The sequence below is a fragment of the Larus michahellis genome, chromosome 7 (assembly GCF_964199755.1).
Source record: "Larus michahellis chromosome 7, bLarMic1.1, whole genome shotgun sequence".
Taxonomy (NCBI): domain Eukaryota; kingdom Metazoa; phylum Chordata; class Aves; order Charadriiformes; family Laridae; genus Larus; species Larus michahellis.
In genome coordinates this window covers 640,817-663,922 of record NC_133902.1, presented here as the reverse complement: position 1 = coordinate 663,922, position 23,106 = coordinate 640,817, and the positions used below count along the sequence as shown (strand labels likewise).

The window sequence follows — 23,106 nt, the reverse complement described above, 5'->3', positions numbered from 1 at the left end:
GCATTAGCAAAGTAGTTTTGGCACGGCTGGTGCGGCTCTGGGATGGAGCTGGGAGCCTTAGCTTGCGGCTGGAAAGCAGTAGCTCTGTACTTCGGTACACCAGGCTGCACTGGTGGCCTCTCGCATCGATACTATTCCTCTTCTCAGGAAAAGCAAGAACGATTATGTTCTCCTAGTGCTGTAGAGGATTAGCCCAGCAAAGAATCAGCCACAAAATGGAGCTGAAAAGCAGCTACTCAGTACGGCCAAGAAGAAAAGCACTTAAACCAGGTGGGTACAGGCACTGTGACCCTCCGTGTTCCTCACCCTTCCACTGGCATCAGCACCCCAAAGCACAGGTAGGTACATCCAGGGGGGTACGGACCAGCCTGAGCTCTCCTAACACGGTGTGTGCTATTCTGTGACACCCCCGCTGTAACACCTCTTCCTTCCCCCCTCAGCCCTGAACATGCTCAACTAGAAAGCAAAACCAGAGTAGGGATGGGATGTACAGCCAAAGCAAAATTAACCTGCTCTTTAAATGGGCCTTATTTAAGCTTTTAGGGACAAAAGCTGTCACGCTGTGTCCATAGAGAATTCAGCAGCTTAAGCCCCTTAATAATAATCATATATTTAATAATGTTTGTGCTAGTAGTGACAATTCCCTGGCTGGGAATCAAAAGGTAAGTTTGATACATATCTAGTGAAGGAAGAATATACTTTTGAGTATTACAACCACTATTCTAAGAGCCGTTTGCTTTATTCCATTTGGGAGCGAGCTCAAACGTGTCTGTGCTTTAGCTGTCACTTAACTTGCTGTCCCACACTTCGAGTTAAAACTCTGTCCGAGGAGCAGCAGAAAGCCTTCATGGGGCAATTTATGGTGCTACGAACTCTTGCTGCTCAAACTTGTTACCCCGGTGGCCAAGTCAGAGAGATGAAGGTTGTAACCAGTGCAAGGGCCAGTCTTTAGACTGCAGCCGGCTTTTGCTGACAGTGAAGATGAATTTGGCACCAAGACCGCTGCGGTGTGGGCAGCTGAATACTTGGGGAAGAAAACTTCATCAGAATGGGGAGGGTGAAGTGCAGGCGCCATAACTTGTACCTCTACCCTGCTTTGTTTGACTGCTATAATCAGAATGTGCTTCATTAGATTAAGATAGCTCTGCTTGGAGACACGTATCTCACCTCTGATATGGAGGTCGTCAAATTCAGTTTATATTTGCTTTCACTCTGCATTTCACACTCTGTTGCTCATCCGCACTGGCAAGGTGGTTTCCAAAGCTGAACAGACAGGAAAGCATGATGCTGTAGCTTTTTGGTATGCTTAAACTATAGTAAAATGACATTACCTAACCTGGACAGCAAGAACAGAAAAGGGAACTCAAATGTAGAGCATCCCACAATTTGTTAAATTTTAAAAGAAATATCCAAAATAAATAGCTGGCACCATTAAGAAATGTATAATATTTCTCCTGTGTATGTTTGGTGAAAATATCTTCCTTACCAACAGCACATTAACAGCACCCAGGTGTGGCACCTGCTCAGCACGTCTCAATTATAACTTCATTAAATGCCTTATTTTGTGCAAAAAAAATTTCTTTCTTGGTCTTGGTAAGACCACCAGTCATGACCAGGCTAACAACAGGATTCAATTTTTGTTTCTCCTATCGTTAGGTCTCGGTGCCACTGACATGAGCAGTTTTGTTGAGTGCAGTAGACAGACCTTATTGCCCTGGACTGTCACAGGCCTCTCTTCTCAGTTATACAACAGGCGAGAGTTCTTGGGTTAAAGTAGATTTTAAAGCTTTATTGGTCTAAATAAAAAAAGTACAAACCATTTTTACAATAGAACCTGGTTAGTTTTCCACCATTTAGCAAACCCAAGGGAACAGGCTGTTTGCAGGCAGCACTGGGGACACAGGGAGCTGCTGTCCCGGCCCACCGAGCCCTCACCTTCCGGAACGCGGGCGTCTGCTGGTGAGACAGCTAACTGGCCGCAGGGGCTGCCGTCTTCTGACACAGCCTGGCCAGCAGTCCGGCCATTTGTAAAAGTGAGTTCACACCTTCTGCTATCTTCATATGGGTGTACCCGATTTCCTGGTGATAAAGACATTGTAAAAGCTCCTGTTTTCTCCCGCAGCCTACATATAGTATGACTGACTAAATCGAACATGGCCCTTACTGCTAAGAGACCAACTCCAGAGTCGCTTGAACTTTAGAGAAGCCTACCTTCTCATGTAGACCAACTAGAATGGTTTTTTTTCTTCTTTTTTAAAAATCAAAGCCTGTATTTCCCCACTTCCTTTGTAAGGAGCAAGGTGCATATATTTGAGGACAAGTTTTAAATCTGAAGATTGATTCCATTCCACCAGATTACCATTTGTCAACTGGTTGTTAATATAATTTAATATTTTACTATATGTTGGAAGTACGTGCTTGAAGAAAGTTCTCAAGGAGTTATTTGAGGCTTTGATGTAAATAATAAATTCAGCCAGCATTACGTTTGTTACTAATTCTAGTTGATAACTCGAGTGACTTTTGGCACCTCTGTGGGTGGCTGAACTTTAACTTCAAGTGACCATTCTTATTGACAAACCGATGATGCAGAGTGGGAAAGGAAGCAGTAATAAGAAGTTAAGAAATACTTTTTTGCACTAATACACAGCAAATTTCAAAGAGAAAACCCTGAGGCTGCCCCTGTATTAGGGGTCACATCCTCTTCTTAAAAAGGCCCAAAAGACCCTACCAGAAGCTAGGTTAGTACTAACCTTGATAAATTCCAGTTTCAGATATTCTGGCATTTGAAAGGTTTTACACACACGGAAGATGTTGCCAATCACATCTTCAGGAGAGTATCCAAGTCGCCACAGGTGGGCAAGAATCTGTGCAGGCAAGAATAATCCTACATTTATCTGCAAAACTTACCAGGTCAGTCAAGCGTATTCACTTTTGGAACAGCAGTATGTAACTACTGGGACTGCATGTACCATTTATCAAATGATTTAACCTCAATTGTTTAGCAAGTAATTTCAACACAACTTGCTTTTTTGCTTGTCGGCTTATTCATCTGAACAAACCCCTACATAAAAAGGATTTAATTTGTCAACTACATGGTATTGCCCTTATCTTAAAAAAACAACACATACTGTGAATTCTTCAAAACAAGTAAGACTTCTGTAGAGAAAAAGCGCCTTATCTATGCAGACACAACACAGGAAAACCAACCTTGTACGCTTCATCAATATTTGCATTTATGCAGTGTTGTATCATTTCTTTCACAAGCAGAGGGTGAGGCTCATCACATACCTGTATCAAAGAGAAATATTATACTTCAAAATATTAGAAGACTCTGCATTAAACCCCTGGTGTTTTCACCAAACTTCTATACAGTTGCAGTACTGAAACAGACGCATTCCATAATACAGATTAAATTTTAAGTAATGTGACTTTTCTGGTAACACAGCTACCCTGCCATGGCAGACTCAATAGCAAGAAATGACAACACCCAAGTAATAGATTCAAAAGTTATCACTGTGAAATTTCCCAGCAGTTATGTGATTCAAGTGCTTTGAGAAAGCTGGAAAGCCATAAAGTCTCAGACGTGCCACTGGGAACTGCGAGGGCTCTCTCCTTTTTCAAAAGGCACGTGCACCTTTTTACCCGCTAATGCTGTAATTGCTACATACATAGCGCTGTTTGCAAACTGGCAAAGCACTTTCATAGGCTTAGATATCTGACCAAAGGTCTCACAAAGCTGTAGTGCTAAACTTCCAGCATCGCTGTTTTACACTATTACTAACCTTAAAGACATTTTCACTGTTTATAAAGCCAAATCCAGAATATGTAGACTGTAAGTTGTTTAATGCCTGTGAAAGAAAAAATAAGACTTCGTTTATTTTCTGAAGTGGTCTACTTTGCACTCCCCTCCTCAGGATGAAACAGACTTTTCAGAAAATGATGCTAAATAAGCAGTTCTCAATTAAGCAACAGAGTAAACCGTAAATGTATGCAGACTTTGTTTCCTCCCACCAGTTCTGGATTCTGGATCCAGTTGCCACCAATTCACTTTTAAGGAGCAGATCTACCTTAAAACCTCACGAAACCAAATAGCTTAGTTACTCTTGTGCCACAGGTCACATCCCCTTTGCTTTACCTCTCCAAAGATAAATCCTCGAGAGCCACAATTCAAGGATTTTTTTGCTTTAAACAGAACCCTTTGTTTCACTGCCTTTCTTTTTTTTACCTGTCTCATATCTCCTTGGGCTGTGAAGATAATGGCTTCTAGTCCATCATCTGTATACGGTACATCCTCTTTCTCAACAATTTTCAGCAGCCTTGCAAGGATTTGTGCATCTGTCAGCTTGGTGTAACGCAGCACTGCACACCGGGATTGAATAGGTTCTGAGGACAGAGATGCGAAATTAGCATTTCCCTCTTTCCTCAAAAAGCCACCATTTGTTTTCATCTTGGAAGAAGCTATCTCAGCTTCCAATTCTTCATTTGTTTTCTTGTAAAGAAAAAGAACACATCAGCCCCAGACAGAATATAGAATTTCCTTATTATACACATAAACGTACAATTGTTACAGTCCTTCACTTGAGCCCAAATGTGCTACTTGAGTTTTCCCAGATATGTACAAATATATATGAAGCTCAGCTTCTTCTGTTCTCCTGGTTTTCTGAATTTCTATGTTTATCATTGCTAAATAAGAAAAGTCCAAAGGTGTACAATGTATTACTTTTATGTTTCAGAAAGCAGGACAACAAAAGGCGTTCAATACCCATTATACAATACATCAAACGTCTTAAACAGTAGCAGAGTTGGATAGAGATTAAGCCCAAAGTATGAGAAATCTGCTTCTGCAGTCGCGCATAGCGCTAGCCATCAAAAACAGCTGTTCAGAAGGTTCACCAGCTACACAAATATACTTTTCTTTTATTAGCTGGATGTAAAGGTGGTTTGATTTTTCAGAAGTACCATGGTTTCTTGCAACAAGAGAATGAGGTATTTCTGCAAACTGCCTTGGAGGTTAGCCAACAGTATGGAGAACAGATGACAAAAATGCCCAGGGACTACCAGCACTTTACCTATGATTTTATCAGAGGCATTGCACGCAAGTGCGAAGCGCGTTGTTTTGGAATAAATTTCCATTGTTCTTCTCAATGCTTGCTGTGCTCCATCTGTCATGCTGAGGGAGAAAAGGAGTTAGGACAGATTTTGCCCTTCACTGACTTATAGGTGCAGCCTAATACCTATTTTTAGACAAGCTTCAGAGTTTACTGATATTAGACAGTGCTTTGTAAATTACTTGATATTCTGGCCTGGTAAACTAAGTAGATTTTTCTAGTCATTTGAACAAATCACCCCACAATGCAGGTCACCAAGACCATAAATTTAACATCATTTTAATCCATAAAATTAACACACAAAATTAAACCATTAATACTCTGAAGAATACTGCTAAGAATACTACTACTTGTATACAGATGGAGTAAATGTGCTGTTTTCATCCAGTGAAATTGTCTACATAAGCCAGACTCCTTTCCAAGAGAAAGAACCAGTAAACTGGAAGATAATATTTCATAACCAGCTAAATCTCCAAGTCTTTCACCCCAATATTTAGCATCTTTGAAGCAATGATCTCTGCTTGATATGTGTAATCTCATAAGAACAGTGTTCAATGAATATTTATTTCCTACCAAATTAATTTTGGTAGCCTGATAGAAACATCTAAGACTGTCCAAGACAGCAGCTCCACAGACTGATAGAACGCATTTCGCATAGTAGCCGAGGTCAAGAAAAAAACAACGTACCTGTCTGCTTCATCAAGGATGATTATTTTATGCCGACCTTTTGGAAGTGTGACCTTTTGCTGGGCAAACATTTTGATTTTGTTTCTCACAACATCAATGCCTCTGGAACAATAATGATCAGTTGGGTGAAACTACATAATAGAATTTATTCATCAGCCACAGTGGCTGAAGTGCTCCTGAGCTCCCTATTCTCCTGCTGTTTGTTCCTGCCCCTTCAGCTGTGCCAGGATAACTGTTGTGAAGCCATGTTATAAGCCAGGCTGCCCAACTGACTCAGATTTAAACACCAATACTCCTCATTTTTGGAGGTTTTGAAAAAATAATTTAACAGTATCAGTATATATATATATATATCGGTAATCTCACTTACAGTACCAGCATAAAAGGACTTACGTTTGGCAAAAGGTAGGGGTAATAAATGAGCAAAGGCAGAAGCATTTAAGGCTGCTTTGCTATTTTGCTAGTGCTTCACACAGCCACAGCCACAGCTATAACTCAGAATGGTTTAAGAAAAACAGTGGGATAAACTGCACCATTTTAGTACAACATGGACTCTTTCCTAGACAGAGTTCCAACAAAGACTTCCTTTTAAAAATAAAGAATTTTACTTTTTTGTTCTGTTTAGATAAAGAACATTGTGATTCTATAGCTCTTCTATAACTGATATTAACAAAGGCAGGTAAAATGTATTGTACTCATAAACAACTCCCTAGGAAATGTCCTCAGAATAATTCAGGACAGGTCTGCTACAGAACTTGGGAAACATAATTAGCCCTTAGTGCCTGGTCCTTGGGGTAGAGTCAGTGTCCTCTACATACCTAACACCCTTATCCTATATTTTAATCCTCATCTGCCTTTATAGCCCTAATTTCTACCACTTCACTTTTTTCCTAAGCACTGAAGAATTTCATTACAAACACTGTGCTCACTTTTCATTCTTAGGAGGATCTTCATGAATGCAGGAAACTTAACTCTTCAAAGTAAATTCGAGAAAATAGCGCCATTATGGATTCTGCACTCCATCTGTTTCTGGTTTTGTACAGGAAAGTATCTATCATCAAGTGTATAAAACATCAAGTAATAATACCTATGTTGATAGGTGGACACCAAAGATTGCCTAACTTCTAGCTGGAAAAACTGCATTAAAATAAGTACTAGAGAGCTTCATAAAGCATTAAGCCTATTAAGCCAGCCCGAGTTGAACTAAAAATAAACATGTACACGTGCTGCTTCATTAAAAGTTGAGTAAGGTTTATTCATTCTCACCTGTCATTTGAGGCATTCAGCTCCAAAACAGCATCCTTTAATGCAGGACCAAGCAGAGCACGAGCCAAGCAGAGGATACTGGTGGTTTTACCTGTTCCGGGGGGACCCTGAAAATGAAAAATGAGCAATTGCTGGTAAGCTTAATGTCATGTTCTAAGTTGTACTCTCTACAGTGCTTCCCAGTCATGAAAAACAGCTGCAACAGAGGATCTATAGAGAGAACATCAGACTAGAGGAGTTCAGGATGCCATCTCTAACCGGAGAGAAACGCTGCAGGGAGAAGCACAAGTTGTGCCTCAATTGGCACCTAAGGGGCAAGTAAGTTTTTACCAGAAGATTGTTTATTTCTTGTGTATTTTCCCAAGAACATTGCTCCGTGACCATACAATCAATATCTCTCTTACCAATACATTCAGGCACAATGCAAATCTATTCTGGGAGGCTACTGTGGCTAGATTTCAGAAGCCAGGACCAACACAGTGAACACAGTGAAATACAGTACAACACAGTAATACTTACAGCTATTATAATATTCGGTACGTTCCCCTCTTTTGCAAAGACCTAAGAAAGAACAATAACAAAATTAAATAAGAAAATAGTGGGAACAAATAGTTTCCAATTCTATTCTATTTTAAGCATGAGAAACAGAGCTAACCTGTTCTTTTCTTCCCTGCTGCTTTCATTATTTTGGACTTTGCTGCTTTTGCTTTTTTTTTTAATTGAACCATAAGAAGTCAGTCCCTAAAATAATATGGAGAATCTTAAAAGCACTTAATCCAACAGGTCTTTACTATTCTTGCCTTTCCTTTGCATCTGTTATATGTTTGCTAGTATAAACTTTCTGTTAACAAATACTGTGTTTACAAAATAATTTCGTTAAGGAAACTATTTTTCTTCCAGAAAAACATTATATTTATGTTTTTTTCTGTTGTTATATAAATGATATTTATTCATTGAGACAATATTATTATAACAGCCACAGATTTTCTAAGTTGTATCAAAACAGAGCCAATTTAAGCAATATCCCAATTCACAAAGGCATATTTCCTTAGAACACCACTCAAACATATCCTGAAAACGCATGATTTCTTAAGTAAATCAGATTTTTTTTCCCACATACTCAAATATGGATGTAAAAATACAAAAGTGCTTTTACTAGTCTGTGGATCTGTGCAGAATTATGTTTTTTCAGCTAACCTCTAAAAAACGAAAGGGACAGCTACACACCTCCAACCTGCTCACAGTATCTTCATTTCCAACTATTTCACATAGTTTCATGGGTCTGTATTTTTCCACCCTGTAAAAGCAAAACCCCACACAGTTCAGCACATCTAGTAAAACTTTAATAGTGCTTCGCACTGACAGAAAGGGAGGATTACATTAAGATAGCATGGGACAAAGATGACTTGATGAGTCTTTAGTGACTTAAGTGACGCTGCAGGGACCCCCTCACTGCTAAGCACAGCATTCCACAACACTAATTCCTAAAAAGTTGTTTTACTTCTATTATCATAAAAAAGGAAAAGGAAGAAGGCCAGTGGTATGAGGTTCACCAAGGTCAAGTACCAGGTCCTGCACTTGGGTCACAACAGTCCCCTGCAGTGTCAGAAGCTTGGGGCAGAGCGGCTGGGGAGCTGCCTGGTGGAAAAGGACCCGGGGGTGTTGGTCGACAGCCGGCTGAACACGAGCCAGCAGTGTGCCCAGGTGGCCAAGGCAGCCAACAGCGTCCTGGCCTGTGTCAGGAACAGTGTGGCCAGCAGGACCGGGGCAGTGATGGTCCCCCGTACTGGGCACCGGTGAGGCCCCACCTCGAGGGCTGTGTCCAGTTTTGGGCCCCTCACAATAAGAAAGACACTGCGCGGCTGGAGCGTGTCCAGAGAAGGGCAACGGAGCTGGTGAGGGGCCTGGAGCACAAGTCTGGTGAGGAGCGGCTGAGGGCGCTGGGGGTGTTCAGCCTGGAGGAGGCTGAGGGGAGACCTTCTCGCTCTCCACAGCTCCCTGAAAGGAGGGGGCAGCCAGGGGGGGTCGGTCTCTTCTCCCAGGGAACAGGCCATGGGACAAGGGGAAACGGCCTTGAGTTGCGCCGGGGGGGGGTTATGATGGATATTAGGAGCAATGTGTTCACCAAAAAGGTTATTAAGCCTTGGAACAGGCTGCCCAGGGCAGTGGTGGAGTTGCAATCCCTGGAGGGATTTAAAACATGGGCAGACGTGGTGCCAAGGGACGTGGGGTAGTGGTGGCTTTGGCAGTGTTGGGTTAATGGTTGGACTCAATGATCTTAAAGGTCCGTTCTGACCTGGACAATTCATGATTCCATCATTCTGAGAAAAAAAAAGCTCAACTGAGCAGTCCGGTGGCTCAGTCTGCTATCAAAGCAAAGGGGAGATGTTGCCCTGTGCACTGGGAACCTCAAGTGTGAGGCTGTGCCTTGTCTCATCTCTGTGATTAACACAAGCAGGGCTGACTCTGTCTGGACCCCACAGGGACTCCGTGCTTTCCACCCCAGGCTGCCCGGTGTCCCCTCCCACCTCACAGGCCCGGGTGCAGGCAGAGCCCTCACCGCTGCCAGGAGCCCCCACCTCCCAGTCGGACCCAGCTCCTGCAGCTCTGTAAGCACGGGGGGAAGGCACTAAGCACCGGAACCTACCCGGGGACGGAGCCGCCCCGCAGGGCCAGGCCTACGCCATCCCCTCAGCGGAGGCGCCTACAGGCCCCATGGCGCGGCGCGCGCGCCCCCGCCTTCCCGCCACTAACGCACCCCGCCCCTCTCTCACTCCATAGGCTATTGTCCCGCCTCCCGCTGCGCTCTCCACCAATGGCCGCGCGCCCTCGGCCCTTCCTCCCGCCTCCGGCTCCATCTCGCGGGCTCCTGGGGCCATGCGCGCTTCCCCGCTAGGCCGCGCCGCCCCCGCCGCTCACCAGGGCAGCTCGTAATGGCCGCCGCCGGCACCAGCGGCCCCCGGCGGGTCGGCAGGTCCCCGCTTCTCGCCTGCCGCGGGCCCGGCCCTCTCGTCCTCCGCCGCCTCCATCTCCATCGCGGCGGTGGCTGTCCTGGCCCGGCCCCTGTCTCCCTGCCGCCTCCGTGAGGGGAGGGCCGCGCTCCCGGGCCCGCCTCGCAGGGCGGGACGGCGGAGGCCGGCGGCCCTCCCCCGCGCTCCCGGCCCGACCTGCCCAGGGGTGGGCGCTCCGCCGCTGGGCCTGGCTGCCTCGGCAGCTCTCTGAGGCGGCTGAGGGGCGGCAAGGGGTGGCAGGCCGGGCCCTGGGGCGGCGGGGCTGGGGCTCTGCTGAGGGGGGCTGGCGGTGAGGCCGGGGGTCGCTCACGGCCGGGCGGCTGGTGCTCGGCTGGGTGGAGTCTGGCTGCTTTTCCTGCCCTGCTGACTCGTTAAGTGTTAAGGTATTAATAAAAACAGTAGTATCTTTGCACTCGAGGAGTTTAAGCCTTTGTTTCTTCTTGTGAAAGAAGAAAGAAAGTGTTCTGTATTTCCCCCTGTAAAAGGAAAACAATAAAAGATACATCACAGAATACTGTAAGTAGCTGTTATAATGGAAGGGAGTGGCTCTGGTGCAACTGTTAGAATTTGGGTGTCACTGCTAATTTTAAACTACAGTAGGTACTGGGGCCTTAATGTATCTTTAAGCGCTGCTTATGCTCCACATAATCAATGACATTGGTGTTGGCTTAGTCAGCAGAGGATATGCCCTTCAGTCTGGGCTCTGATTCATTGGGAAGTGTTTCTAATTTAAGATTGGTGCAAGGCAGGAACTTGGAATTGATTGTATTTGAAGCCCCGTGTGAGCAGTGATGCTCTTCTAAGGGAGTGACTTCCTCATTTGCATTGCAATGTTGTTGTCAGTGCCTGTTACTTGGGGTTTTGAGGTTGGCAGATGAATGTTTGCAGATGAGAGTGTTGCCTTCAGCCTGTGGAACTGGTTCAGCCTGTGGCCTGACAGTGGTGGAGTTCGCTGAGTTTCTCATAAGGCTTTAAAACTCTGGAGGGTGAAGTTTCCGTTATGCAAAATGCAGTCTCATATCTGAGGTTTTATGTAGGCAGGCTGGTCAGTGCTTTAATCTTGTTTTGCATACATACATTTGCTGTACATGGTTCCTAGTGGTTTTAGGATTAGTGTTACCTAAGAGTGAATTTTAAGTGGTCTGCAGCCTTTACATGGGTGGCTGAGTTAACTGTGGATTAACTTTGCCTCTGGAGGAGGGAGAGTAGAAAATTAAACAACAGCACAATTGCATGGCATATGAGAGTGAGGCAGTTGGCATTTTCTTTCGGTATTCAGACTGTTTGTAGCATGCGTACCGGATGAATACATTGTTCCTGTAACACCTCAAACTTAATATGTTAGTCTTTGGATTTAACTTACTGCAGTACTCAGCAGAGCCCAGCGTGAGACAGTGAAATACTGCAGCTGCATACAGCACTGCTGATCATAAAGGTCTGTCAGTACAGTGCACCGGACTTGCTTTAGTTTCTTGCCAAGTTAAACAGTTGTTATGCTCTTAGGAAGTACCAGCCTCTAGATAAGATACAATTTTTCTGGCTAGCATTCATTCTATCACTGTACGTACAGGATTGCTGTTGATAAGCACCCAAAGGACAGTAAGAAAGGCTATTCATAAGAATTGTTGTAGAGAGTCTGATGACAGATTTTGTGGTATGTTTCTGCAAACCAGTTGCAATGTGTGTTTCTCTGGAGCACAGTCTCCTAAAGTGCTGCAGCCCCTGTGTAGGCTGTGACTCCTCACTTATCCACGGTGGTTTTGTAGTTAACCAAACATGGAACAAGTATTTATTGAGGGTGCAACAATATTGATAGGGATGTGTGGCAGGTGGATAGGCAGAGCTGAGCCTAAACGAGTTTTAAAACGCATCTGTCCCAACATGCAAACTGTTTATATTGTAGTCTGTCTGTTGAGAACACAGGATAGATCTAGGATAAAATGAATTCCAAATTCAGCGCTGAAATGGCAGAACTCTTTTGATGCGTCATCCATCAACAGTGCCTGAATACACGTGCATGCAGCATGTATTATCCTGAAAGGAGAATAACCTTGAATTCAAGATTATTCGTTCTGACCTGTCTCCCTTCCACCCCAAAAGATATATAGAAAAAGCTTACTAAGTATTTGTAATTAGTATAGAGTGTAGATAAAGGCTTTTTGCTAATGATTTAGGTAGCAAGGGGAAAGCTCCTCTTGGGTGTATTCAAATGGCATGTGCTACTAGTAATGGAGATCACCATCAGAGAAGTAAGTAGTGATCCTGTGGTCATCCCAGGAGCAAGAAAGTCCCAGCTGCAGGTGTTTGAACAGGTCCTTTAAAGGCTGTGTGGAGGCTCTTCTCAGGTCAGCTCCAGCAGTCAAGGGCTCGTGCGCTGGCTCCTACAGGGAAACTAAAGCCCAATGCAGCAGGTTTCATCAGGGGGTTGGGTAAATGCAGAAATCGTGGCAAAAAAATTGCTATTTTGCACACTGCAATTAGTGAAACTGAGGATAACTTGTTTTGAGTTTGAACAAGAAGTTGAAATCAGAGAAGACATTGGAACTGAGGCAGTAGTTGACAGTGAAGAGCAACAGCGATGAAATTATGATGGGGGATGTGAGGTGTAAAATCCAGAAGGCAGTAGAAATAAAGGGTAAGAGAAGAAACGAGCTTTAGGCAATCATTAGTGGAAGTATCTGCACCACATACTCAGTACAGAGAAATAAAAAAATTCTTACATGTGGTTTTGGGAGGGAGGGGAGAACTGTTCAGCATTCAAGGTCATTTTGCTTTTGGGTTAAATCTGTGCGTTCAGCTTACCATTATTGTTAGGGCTAACGCTAATATATGTTATTCAGCAGGTCTAAAAGGCTAGGGGCTGAGATCTTAAATCACAGTGTTAAGTGTAAAGTTCCCTCGGCTGTCCATTCCCCGTCCCCACCAGCCCTGCGGTCTCAGTTAAAGCTGTCACCTCCTATTGCCGCGTGCTGTTGTTCAGCAGCCACAAGTAGGTCACGTAGCACAGATGGTCTCGCTTCCAGGGAAATGCGGAGTCTGCAGTCCCCTCTGAGGCTCATCCCTGATCGCGCTCTCTCCCTTTCACACAGTTAGGCTGGAGACAGTGGAATGAATTCTGATGCTACCAACCATTTTATCTGGTGTTCACTGATGCTGAAAGCATAAAGCAAAGCTGGTACAAAGAATAGCAGGACTGAAAGTAATGATGGGATGGTTAGAAGGGAGGCTGGACTGGTGCTTTTTGAAGTAGGGCATCACCGTATTAGGTGTTTCTGTGGGCTTGACACGTCTGCACCCAGACTGACAGGGGCCCTGATTCCTATAGAGCTGCCGTGCTTGAGCTCGAAGAGCAAAACTGGGGATGACATTGTCAGTATACGCAGGTTATTAATTTGTCATTATTCTTGTAGCATCGTAGCATCCTGCATTTTTCATGTATTTATCCATAGACTGGCCCTGGGAGGTACGGTCTGATCTGAGCTAATGTTATGTGTGCCGTTTAAAATTTCTTCCTAACTATAATGGCTGAGGTCACACATTCGCTCTCCACCGGCCCACCGCCATCTCCTTGTTTATTTCCCCATCCACTGCCTTATCCTTCCTCTCTTGTTACCATCTCTAGGAGCTGCAAAGCAATGACAGCTCACCAGAAGTCTGGGTAAATACAACGTGACATCTGCCCACCCTGTTACCTGAGTGCTTTTGTTTATGGCATCTCATTGCTTTTTACATTTTCATTAAGTACCTTTCAATGTTTTGTGGTTTTTTTTTAATGCTGTCACACGAAATTGTAGGCGTCAGTCTTACTGCTGTCTTAGTCTGCAGTTAGGAAACTCATACTGCTACAAGTCAGGCAAGTCACAGACCATGGGGACAGAGCAGCTGGAAAGATCAATTTCAGCTTATGGCTACCAGGAGACTCTAGGGTTGTAAATATTTACAATTGTTCTCTGTAAGCATATGAAAATACTTAAAAGAGTGGATCTGGATCACTGCAGTTTTAATCCAGAGAAGCTTTATTATGATTTTTATGCATGTGTTGAGGGACAAATTATAATTTGTTGAATGCTTTACAGTAGGTTACAGGAAAAGGATTCAGGAGTGGTGACCTGCTAGTCCTACTCTCCTGCTTTTTGGAGGCTTAAGACAATGTAATTGAAATTTCCTTTCTTTTTTTTTTTTTAAGAATATGATAGAGAACGATGAGTGTCCAGTACAAGACCAGCCATGTGGTTACAGCTTCAGTCAGTAGAGGGAGTATGGACACCTGTATTAAGAACCACATAGGGTCACTCTTGACAGCCAAGAGAGTAGACTTTCTCCTAGAATTCCTCTTTTGTCTGCAAAACAAGGTAACTCCTTTAAGCATACATTTTCCTAGATGCTAAAATGTAGCTGTTGACTACTAACACTGTGGATAAAGCTGAAAGTGTAGGAGAGGGTAATGATCCTTTGTGCTTACCCTGCTTTTCTCCTTGTGACAGTCACCCTGTGAGCACTTGAACGCTTGCACCTGCAGCTTGGGGCTGGCATGGAGCAGCACTTTTTCTCCTCCATGTCTCCTGTCACCATTAGTGACCATGGCAGGGTTCTGTTTGCACAAACACCTGCTTCTGGGGAGGATACGGACTCCTCCTTTTCACTGAGGAAGGTGAGAAAGTGATTGTGTGCGTGACTTCTGTTGCCAAACGTAGATGTTGCAAAGAGCGTCCTGCAGCAGTGAGTGCCTTGCTGGGACTCCCTTGTGCATGAAGAAGGATCTTGACGAAGAAGAAAGAACCTGATGGTTCTCTGAGCCTTCTACTTGAAGATTCAGCCCCAAGCTGGTGCAAAACCAGAGTGATTTGAGGGCTAAGCTCTGATGAATGGTATCACCCAATAGTTTGAAATGGAGGTAGGCAATCTGGGTTCATCCATTCTTTTACCAGCGTGCCACTTAGTTTGTGTTTTCAGACGTAACACTTGGTCTCTGTGGCCTCTGTTTCCTATAACAATGGGAATGTGGACTGACTTGATTGATGTTTATCAGAAACTTCAAAAGAAATTTGTGATGAAGTTGATAAAAAGTGGATTTTCTTTTTTTTAATAGTTGCAGTGCTGCTTGACTTTTGGTCGGGCGCAGTGCAACCATGATACGGCATGCTGCTTCTGTTTAGTGCATCCGACATTTGTACTTTCTTGTGCCCATTCCTAATGTCAGTGGTCTAGTAATATTCTCTACTGATTGCCCCTAATTGGTACTGCATGACATTAGGCAATCCATTTCAGTTGTATGTAGCCTCTTAAATGCAGGGCAAAACTTGATCAGAGTCCTTGTTTGAGTGAATGAAACAAAATAAATAGAATTCAATTGTGCTTATTTTCTGTATGTAAAAGATGAAAATGCAATAATGTTGTTTTTTATCAGGAACCTAGGAATTATCAGGCTGTAGCACTCTGGATTTCTTCAAGTCTGCAGAGTATGGATTTAGAAATATCAGAAGGAAGAGCTGCAGTATTCCAAACCAGGAAGCATAAAGGAGGAATTTAGCAGAAGATTATGGTAAGAGTGGAGTCTGGCTTGACTGTAGGGTGCTAATGACAGAGGAAGTGAGAAAAATCTGACAAAAATAAAAATGTGGTTGTTATCTACAGACTTCTGTGCATATGGGTGAATTTTACTCCAAATGTTTGTCGTGGTTTTGCCTAGGTAGGCAATGAAAAATAGGATTTGTACTCTTAAGATTTGTTTTAGTGGCTGTGTATCAATTTGGGATTTAAATGATGACTTAGTATATTATATTAAGGCTAGAGCATGATATATATACTATGTATACCAATATATGCTCTCAGACTTTGGTTGTCCCAAGAGAAAATGGCTTGTGAAACTTTCCTTAATCTAAGAACATGGAAGAGAGCAGCCCTGCATGACGGGGTGAAGCTGTGTTCTGTTTTATGGGGTTAAAGTCCAGCAAAACCCAGGTGCCGCACTAGCTGGCACGTACAGTTAGAGCTGGCTGCAGTCCAGCATGGTGCCAGGTCGGCCCTGGAGCTCCAGGCAACATCCTTGAAATGAGATGTGACAGGACACTCCTGTGGAGGTAAATCTTTGGATATTAACCCTGCAATCCAGGCTCCATTCCACCTGAGCTAACTCCCTAAATGTAGGGCTGCCTCCCTAAATGTCCCTTGCCTTAATTAGGTTCAGTCTATCCTGCGATTAAAGATGTTTGTTGTTCATTGTTGCTAGTGTTACAGTATTGAAGTTATCACAGAAGTTTGAGAAATGAGGGTGAGGAGAGAAAAAGTTTATTTCCTGCAATAGTCGTGTGAAGTTTGCACCTTCCAAGTGAAAAAGTCATAGAGGGTGTGCCTTTCTGAATGAGCGAGACACATCTGCAGGTCTGAACGCAGTCGGGTTGGAGTAGTTCCTAGTGTGTAGTGACTTCCCTGAAAATACCTGATTTCCCTGCAGCCAGGTTGCTCCTCTTCTGCTGAGCTGTTGTAGGGTGATGGTCCTCTGAAATGCGAACCCAACAGAAAAGGGCGGTGAGTTCCCATGTTGAGAGAGTTCCATTTAAGAGCAGAGTAAATTGTCACTTCATTGATACTGTATTTAAGTGCTATGTAACAGTACAGAATATTTCAGATGAGATTAGTGTGCCTGTCTTGTCTAGTATCCAGTAAAACTTGCTTTACTGGTGTGCCAAATTAACAGTTAATCTAATCAATTAAACATTTGCTCGTATATCCCTTCTCTAGTAATTTTTTTACCTGCACTTCCTCAAAGCAGCTGTAGCTGTAGGAAGGGAAAATCCTTGTATCGGTCTCCTTTGTTTCATGCATCCAAAGCACTTTGGTTGCATAGAAGCTGTGCTTAATCAGCTTCTTCAGCTGTTCTTACAGCTTTCACACTGCAAGTCACAGGATAAAGAGTTTTCTGTCTGTTTAAATTGGCTTCTGATTAGAGCGCTTAAACTATTTTGCTATTCTGGGAGTTTTAAAATTGGGTGGTGTGGTTTTTTTAAATCTTTGTTGCAGATATTTGCAACTAAGTTTTGTTGAGGGAGAAACTGTCAGTAATTGAGGAGCAGAGACCCGTCCTGGCTCTGAAGGATGAGGTTTCTGATACTAGCCCAGAATTTGCTGCCTGAACTTCAGTTTCCAGTGGACTTTGCACATTTGCATGCTGGTGGTAGCTGGATACATTTGAGTGGGATCTTCCCAATAAGATAACTAATGAGAAATGAGCGTAGTCCTAGTCCTATGGTAATGCAGGAGAAAACTCCCACCGACTTGAGTAAAACCAGGATTTAATTTGTGGGTGGTCTGTAGGGATTTTTGTCGCTTTCAAAATTTCTTTCTACAACAGTAATCTTGGGTGATGCTTGCACTCATAGAGAATTCTTTCTTCCTCCTCTTGCCCCTCGTACCATAAAGAGCACCTTAAATATTAATTTATTTTTTAATCTAATCCCACCACAAGCCATTATTAATCCATATGTTTTACTGCCACCCAGGAAAGCTTTGCATATAAAATGTTGACATTATTAAATGAATTTCAGCTGCTGCATACCAGGGCACATTTTTCTGCCTCTCCTGATGTGTGGGGTTTTTTTACTGTCTTGTTTTTTTTCCTTTCCTTTCATTCTAAATGCCCTGCTATGACTTGTTTCTCATTTGCTTAGCCCTGCAGGGGAGATATTCTGAGTGTTAATATTCATTAGACAGTAATTAAAACAATGAAGGATGGATGTTAATGTAAAATGCTAAATTTCTTTTGTAATTTTCAACAGATAAATCTTCTCCTGCATGCGTCGTCTTTTAGGAAATCTGTCAGAAAGTAATAGGTAGCTTCTTTTTTTCCCTGCAGATTCCAGAAACCTGCAAGGAGGAATTCAGGTTTCTCAGAAAGGTCTTGTTATAGTGTCCTGTGCAAAATAATTAGTTCAGAAGCAGTCAACCCTGATAGTAAGGCTTATGAAATTAGGAACAGCCAGTGCTGTGTTAGGTTTGAGCTGCGAGGGGATGGACGGTTGCTCCTCTGCACACAGTTAGAGCTTACAGGGCACTTCGGTGTCTCCAGTTAGCGGCTGACAAATGACATCTCCAGCTTCATGTTGGTCTTCTCAGGAAAGTGAAGGATTGCAGGAGATTGTTTTCTCTACTAATATTAAGGGTGGTCTTTGTTGTTGGAGGCACAAGGAAATAGAAGAGGGCTGTCTGGTTATGTGGGAGAACAAGATCCCTTTTCCTGGGAAGGTGCTTATTCTGAGCTCAGATGTGGTGCTCTTCTGAAAGCACGTGCAAAACAGCCTTTAGGATGATGTAGTTTTAGGATGCGAATGGAGTGTGGCAAACTGGGGAGAGAGACTACCTGGAGATCCCAAAACAACAGCTTATGCATATGGCTGGAAGAAATATCAGCCTCTCCAAACCAAACTCTGGAGCAATCCCATCCTGGTGTGCACCCACACCAACCCTGCAGCACGCATCCCCCTGTGATGCAGTGACTCCTGCGGGACCCCCACTGCAGACACCAGCTGAGGCTGTTCCCTGCTGCGCTCGGTCACCACGCAGGACATTCAGGGTGCAGATCGCCCTTCGTCATCCTCCTTCCTACCGTCGCAGGAAGGTTGGTAGGAAGGGAGCTGTCGTGCTTCCACCCTTCACCCCTACCTCTCCTTCTTGATGCCTTGGACGTTGGCCAGCTCACGACTGAGTGCCCGAAGAAATATTTACTTCCTGTTTGGTTTTTTTTTTGTTTGCTTAGACCTCCAGAGGCCTCATTTTTCATGAATAAAATATGAACTGTTCTGGAGCCATGAAGGGAGGAAACCACTGCCAGCTGGTGTGGCCACTGCTTTTTATCGCTGTGGTTGCTGATGCCTCTGCCCTGGCAGGCAGGGGGCCAGGGAAGAGAGGAAACAGCCCCAGGCTTTAGTTTAGGGGCTCTTTCCAGTGTGAACTGTGCTGCCTGGAGCTGAGGCTGTGGAGCAGCTCGCTTTGTAATACCTTGTTTCAAGCAGTTTGCAACTGAGGAATTGGAATGTTTCAGTTGGAACTGAAATTATCCATGATTTATCTCTTGCTCAGACCGCATCACTGGCTAATATTGGGGTTTCAGTCTGTTGTAACAAGCGGATATTTCCCTGGTGTTCCCCTTTTTTTGGTGTGTATTTGTCCAGATGAACATGGAGTTGTACAATCACTTGTTTTAGCTGAATCACATCATGTTTTTTCCATCTGTTTCTACAGTTTATCAAGATTATTTTGCGTTAACTTAGTTTTTCTACTTTCCTTGCAGCTCCTCCCAACTTGGCATCTTGTTCAGACTTAATAGACGTACTATGCATATAATAGTGTTAAATAAAAGCATTTAGTCTCTTGGTGATTGTACTTATGCTCCCATACTTTGAAGACAGAACTTAATGGATGAGGTAAAGGGGTGCTGAATGCCCCTTTCTTACCCATATGAGTAAATAGCAATGCATTGTCTTACCCACAAAAGTATTTAGTATGGTCTTCCTGGGCTTTGGGAACTATTATGCCCCTAAACATCATTTGTCCTGGAGATTTCCAGGCTGGTAAGCAAAGCTTTTCATGCAGGTATTGCTTTTGACTATTAGACTGGTACCAGAGCTGAGAACAGAGATGGATTCGTACACCATTACTGCTTCCCTCTCTTCATGATTCTTTTAACATAGCTCCTGAATTCAGTACTGATATCAGCTGAGAACAGGCCAGTTTGCTAGTTATAAGTATATTCTTATAATAGTTCCAAGTCTGCTGTGGGATTTAGCTTTCCAATTCTGCATGTATGCTTACTAGCAATATTTCGATAGAATCTTTAACTGAATGGCTAAAAACTTCATTCATCCAGGCAGCATACTTGCTGGAAAAAAGATACTGTCAATATACAGAGAGTGAAACTGAAACAGGAAAGTGTGAAATGTCTTGCCCAAGAAGAGAGAGTTTTGGCCTAGAATGTGGCCTTTGTCCACTCTATTGAGTACAATTGAGTTCTTTCAATTACTTACACAATTACATGTGTGCAGGTTTTATGCATGTTAATAAACATGTCATTTGCAAGTATTTACAGGTTTTTACATGTAGGACATTTGTGTATGACACTATAGAAGTTTACTGGTATAAATACAAACTGACCAGTAGCTCAGAAAAAGGTCTTAGATGTTGAAAAATACTACTTTTAACCTCTAGGCATGAAACACAGATTCCCCCACCCCTACAATAGTTCTTTGATGATTATTTAGTTATTTCACCCACTTCTCTGGGTGCTAAAATAAAACAAATGCCGTTGTTCAGGTTATTCCATCAGTGATTCAGTTGTCATCAATGTAAGATACTGGTTATTGCTGCACTATAGGAGGATTCTTAATCAGATATGTTGCTTCTCAAGCAGATAGGGCTCTATAAATTGAATGTGCCGTAAGGTCTTCTGTGACTATACTCCTCTTCAGAGACAACCTTCTTTGTCTGATCTGTGAATTCCTAGTTAACAACCTCCTGAAATGCATGCTTACATCAGGTGCTAACAGTGCTAAAAGGCCAGAAAATCTTACATACAGTCATTAGGGGGAATATGAGCTGGGCTTGAGCTGTTGGCTCGCTCTGTCTTTCAGGAGTTCATCTCCTGTAGATAGATGACAGAGTAATACAAATGCCACCTGCACTGAATTACTTCAGCTTAGGAGACGTGTTGGAGTGGAACAGAGAAAGACAGAGCTGCACACACAATCTTTCTTGTAAAATGAGTCTATAGCAGCTCTACGAATGGGTTTGATTGCACGGTTTATCAGTCAGCCGCTTCATTGGGCTTAACTGTTAGTGGATGTGAAGGTTTGACACAATACAACCAGAATACAGCAAAATGCCCTTTAAGAACGTCCCTTGTTTCAATGCATTGTAGTATACACAACTGTGCTTAGTAAATCTCATCTCAGAATGGAAATATTATTCTTACTTATTGAAAATAACCCCATGATAAAGGTGCTACAGAACATGGTGTGCATACACGTGCACATCGAGCGAAAGCAGCACAGATGAACTAGACACACTTCCTCTGGCAGGACTGTGGGTTATAAATCGGTTTATTAGATCTGGAATTTTATGGAAATGAATGATTGAAAAGACATCTCAGCTGCCAGAAATAGTCTTTATTTCCCCAGTACATCAGTCAGTGTAACCTTGAGCAAGGCGTTTGACTTCCTTATGCAGCTGGAAAACAGGGTAAAAGGCAGGAATATAATTGAAAAAATCAAATGCTGCAGCAAAGCGGACCTTTCTTGAAGAAATAAAGGATTTACAAGCTAAAACCTTAGTGCTGTCTCTAATGGCATCCCATTGCACCTATGTTCTGCTCTCTCAAAACAATATAATGCAGGGAAAGGCCTGATCCTGACAGGGGTCTGTGCACCTGCAAGCCACGGTACAGCAGTGCGCACTCGGTATGGAGCTGACTTTCATGATGTGTCTAATCTAATTAATTTCATAGGGATTGCTCCCACACGTGAAGTTAAACCTGCACTTAGGAGTTTTGCTAAATTGGAGCCTCTGTTCCCTATTGAAATGGGCAGAGTGGGAGCATTACGTGCTTCCCAGCACCGGGTGCTTGGGTGCGATTTCGTTGCAATGGGTGACAAAACCACCTTTCTCATGGATACAGTCATACAGCCTGCTGTAGGCCGGAGGTTGTGGAGGCGGAAAATGATTGCAAATAATCTTCTGCTGCGGTGATCAAGGACTGGCTTCCAGCAGAGCTGGGTGGCAGCACATCCTAGCTAAGCCCATGGCTGTGGCAGTCCGCAGGCACAGTTCCTGTGAAAACAAATGCCAAAATTGTTGTGGGACAGGTCTTGTTTTGTGTAGGGAATGACACCTGCCTCCTTCAAGCCTACACTCGTACAGGAGAAGTATTTCACCCTTCTGTCTGCTTCTGTGATACAGACTTACGATATTTTTATGCATTCCACACCTCTCAAAACAATGCAGTCTCAAGGCAGCAATGATGGAATGAATCCGACAAGGTTCTAGTTTCGTTTCGTATGCTGCCCAGATTGACTTGTTTACGTGCTTCTAGATCTACCAGGTACAGAAACTGTTCGTTAAGTATAGCAATATGTTGTTTTTGCAATGTGGGGATAGAGAGAGTGAAACTGCCCTGTAAGTTTGAAGTGTTGTTTAGAGGGGTTACCATCTAATATCCTCTTTATTCTCTATGGAAACAACTGCTGGGCAGGGCCCTGCATTGCAAATCTCCTGGGCTGTTCTTCCCCAGATCAGTCATGGCAGCCCTGCGAAGGGGGATCTGCATGAGCTGGGGATTCTAAGTAGGGAAATTGTCAGACTTCAGCTCCTTGACTGTTGGGACCTGAAGGTCACTGCACTATGTCATTCTCAAGGCAATTTTCTCTGGAATTGCAATATGGTTGTAGCTTTGTTTTACGACCTTGATGTCACAAAGTATTAATAATCTCTTAAAACAAGCCCGCTTGCAAAAAAACCCCAATGAGATTCGATCATTTGTTAGGATTTTTGGTTAGCATTTATAGTCTGCTTAAATATCATGGCTTTTGGTGTGACACATAGGTATGGATGCGAGTGGGTGGGTTTCTCTGCCATACTTGCCTGTATACAACAAGGAAATGAATTTTCAGTCTGGTGGGACGGCATCTGTTTCCATGACATTTTAAGCCCGGTTTGCAAATATCTTAGAATCATAGAATGTGTTGGGCTGGAAGGGACCTCTAAAGTCCAACCTGCAGTCAGCAGGGACATCTTTAACCAGATCAGGTTGCTCAGAGCCTCATCCAGCCTGGCCTTGAACGTCTCCAAGGATGGGGCCTCCACCACCTCCCTGGGCAACCTGGGCCAGTGTCTGACCACCCTCAGTGTACAGAACTTCTTCCTAATGCCTCATCTAAACCTGCCCTGCTCTAGTTTAAAGCCATTGCCCCTCGTCCTATGGCTACCTGCCCTTGCAAACAGCCCCTCCCCAGCTTTCCTGGAGCCCCTTTAGGGACTGGAAGATCTTC

General features: G+C 43.6%; 1 protein-coding gene across 2 annotated transcripts; it reads right to left on the bottom strand.

Annotated features, from left to right (window-relative positions):
• Positions 1-705: 705 nt before the first annotated feature.
• On the bottom strand, positions 706-10,189 carry RFC2 (replication factor C subunit 2). 2 transcript variants are annotated; one of them, XM_074594412.1, is made up of 12 exons: positions 9,981-10,189; positions 8,289-8,358; positions 7,581-7,622; positions 7,062-7,168; positions 5,796-5,897; positions 5,070-5,170; positions 4,226-4,383; positions 3,783-3,848; positions 3,208-3,288; positions 2,751-2,864; positions 1,936-2,079; positions 706-1,263 (listed from the first exon to the last, which is right to left on the bottom strand). In XM_074594412.1, the coding sequence occupies exons 1-11, from the start codon at positions 10,094-10,096 to the stop codon at positions 1,969-1,971; spliced, it is 1,068 nt and encodes a 355-aa protein (XP_074450513.1). In that variant the 5' UTR covers positions 10,097-10,189; the 3' UTR covers positions 706-1,263; positions 1,936-1,968. The 2 variants fall into 2 exon arrangements, with proteins under 2 accessions (XP_074450513.1, XP_074450512.1); XM_074594411.1 differs by lacking the exon at positions 706-1,263 and having other exon boundaries at positions 1,769-2,079.
• Positions 10,190-23,106: the final 12,917 nt, after the last annotated feature.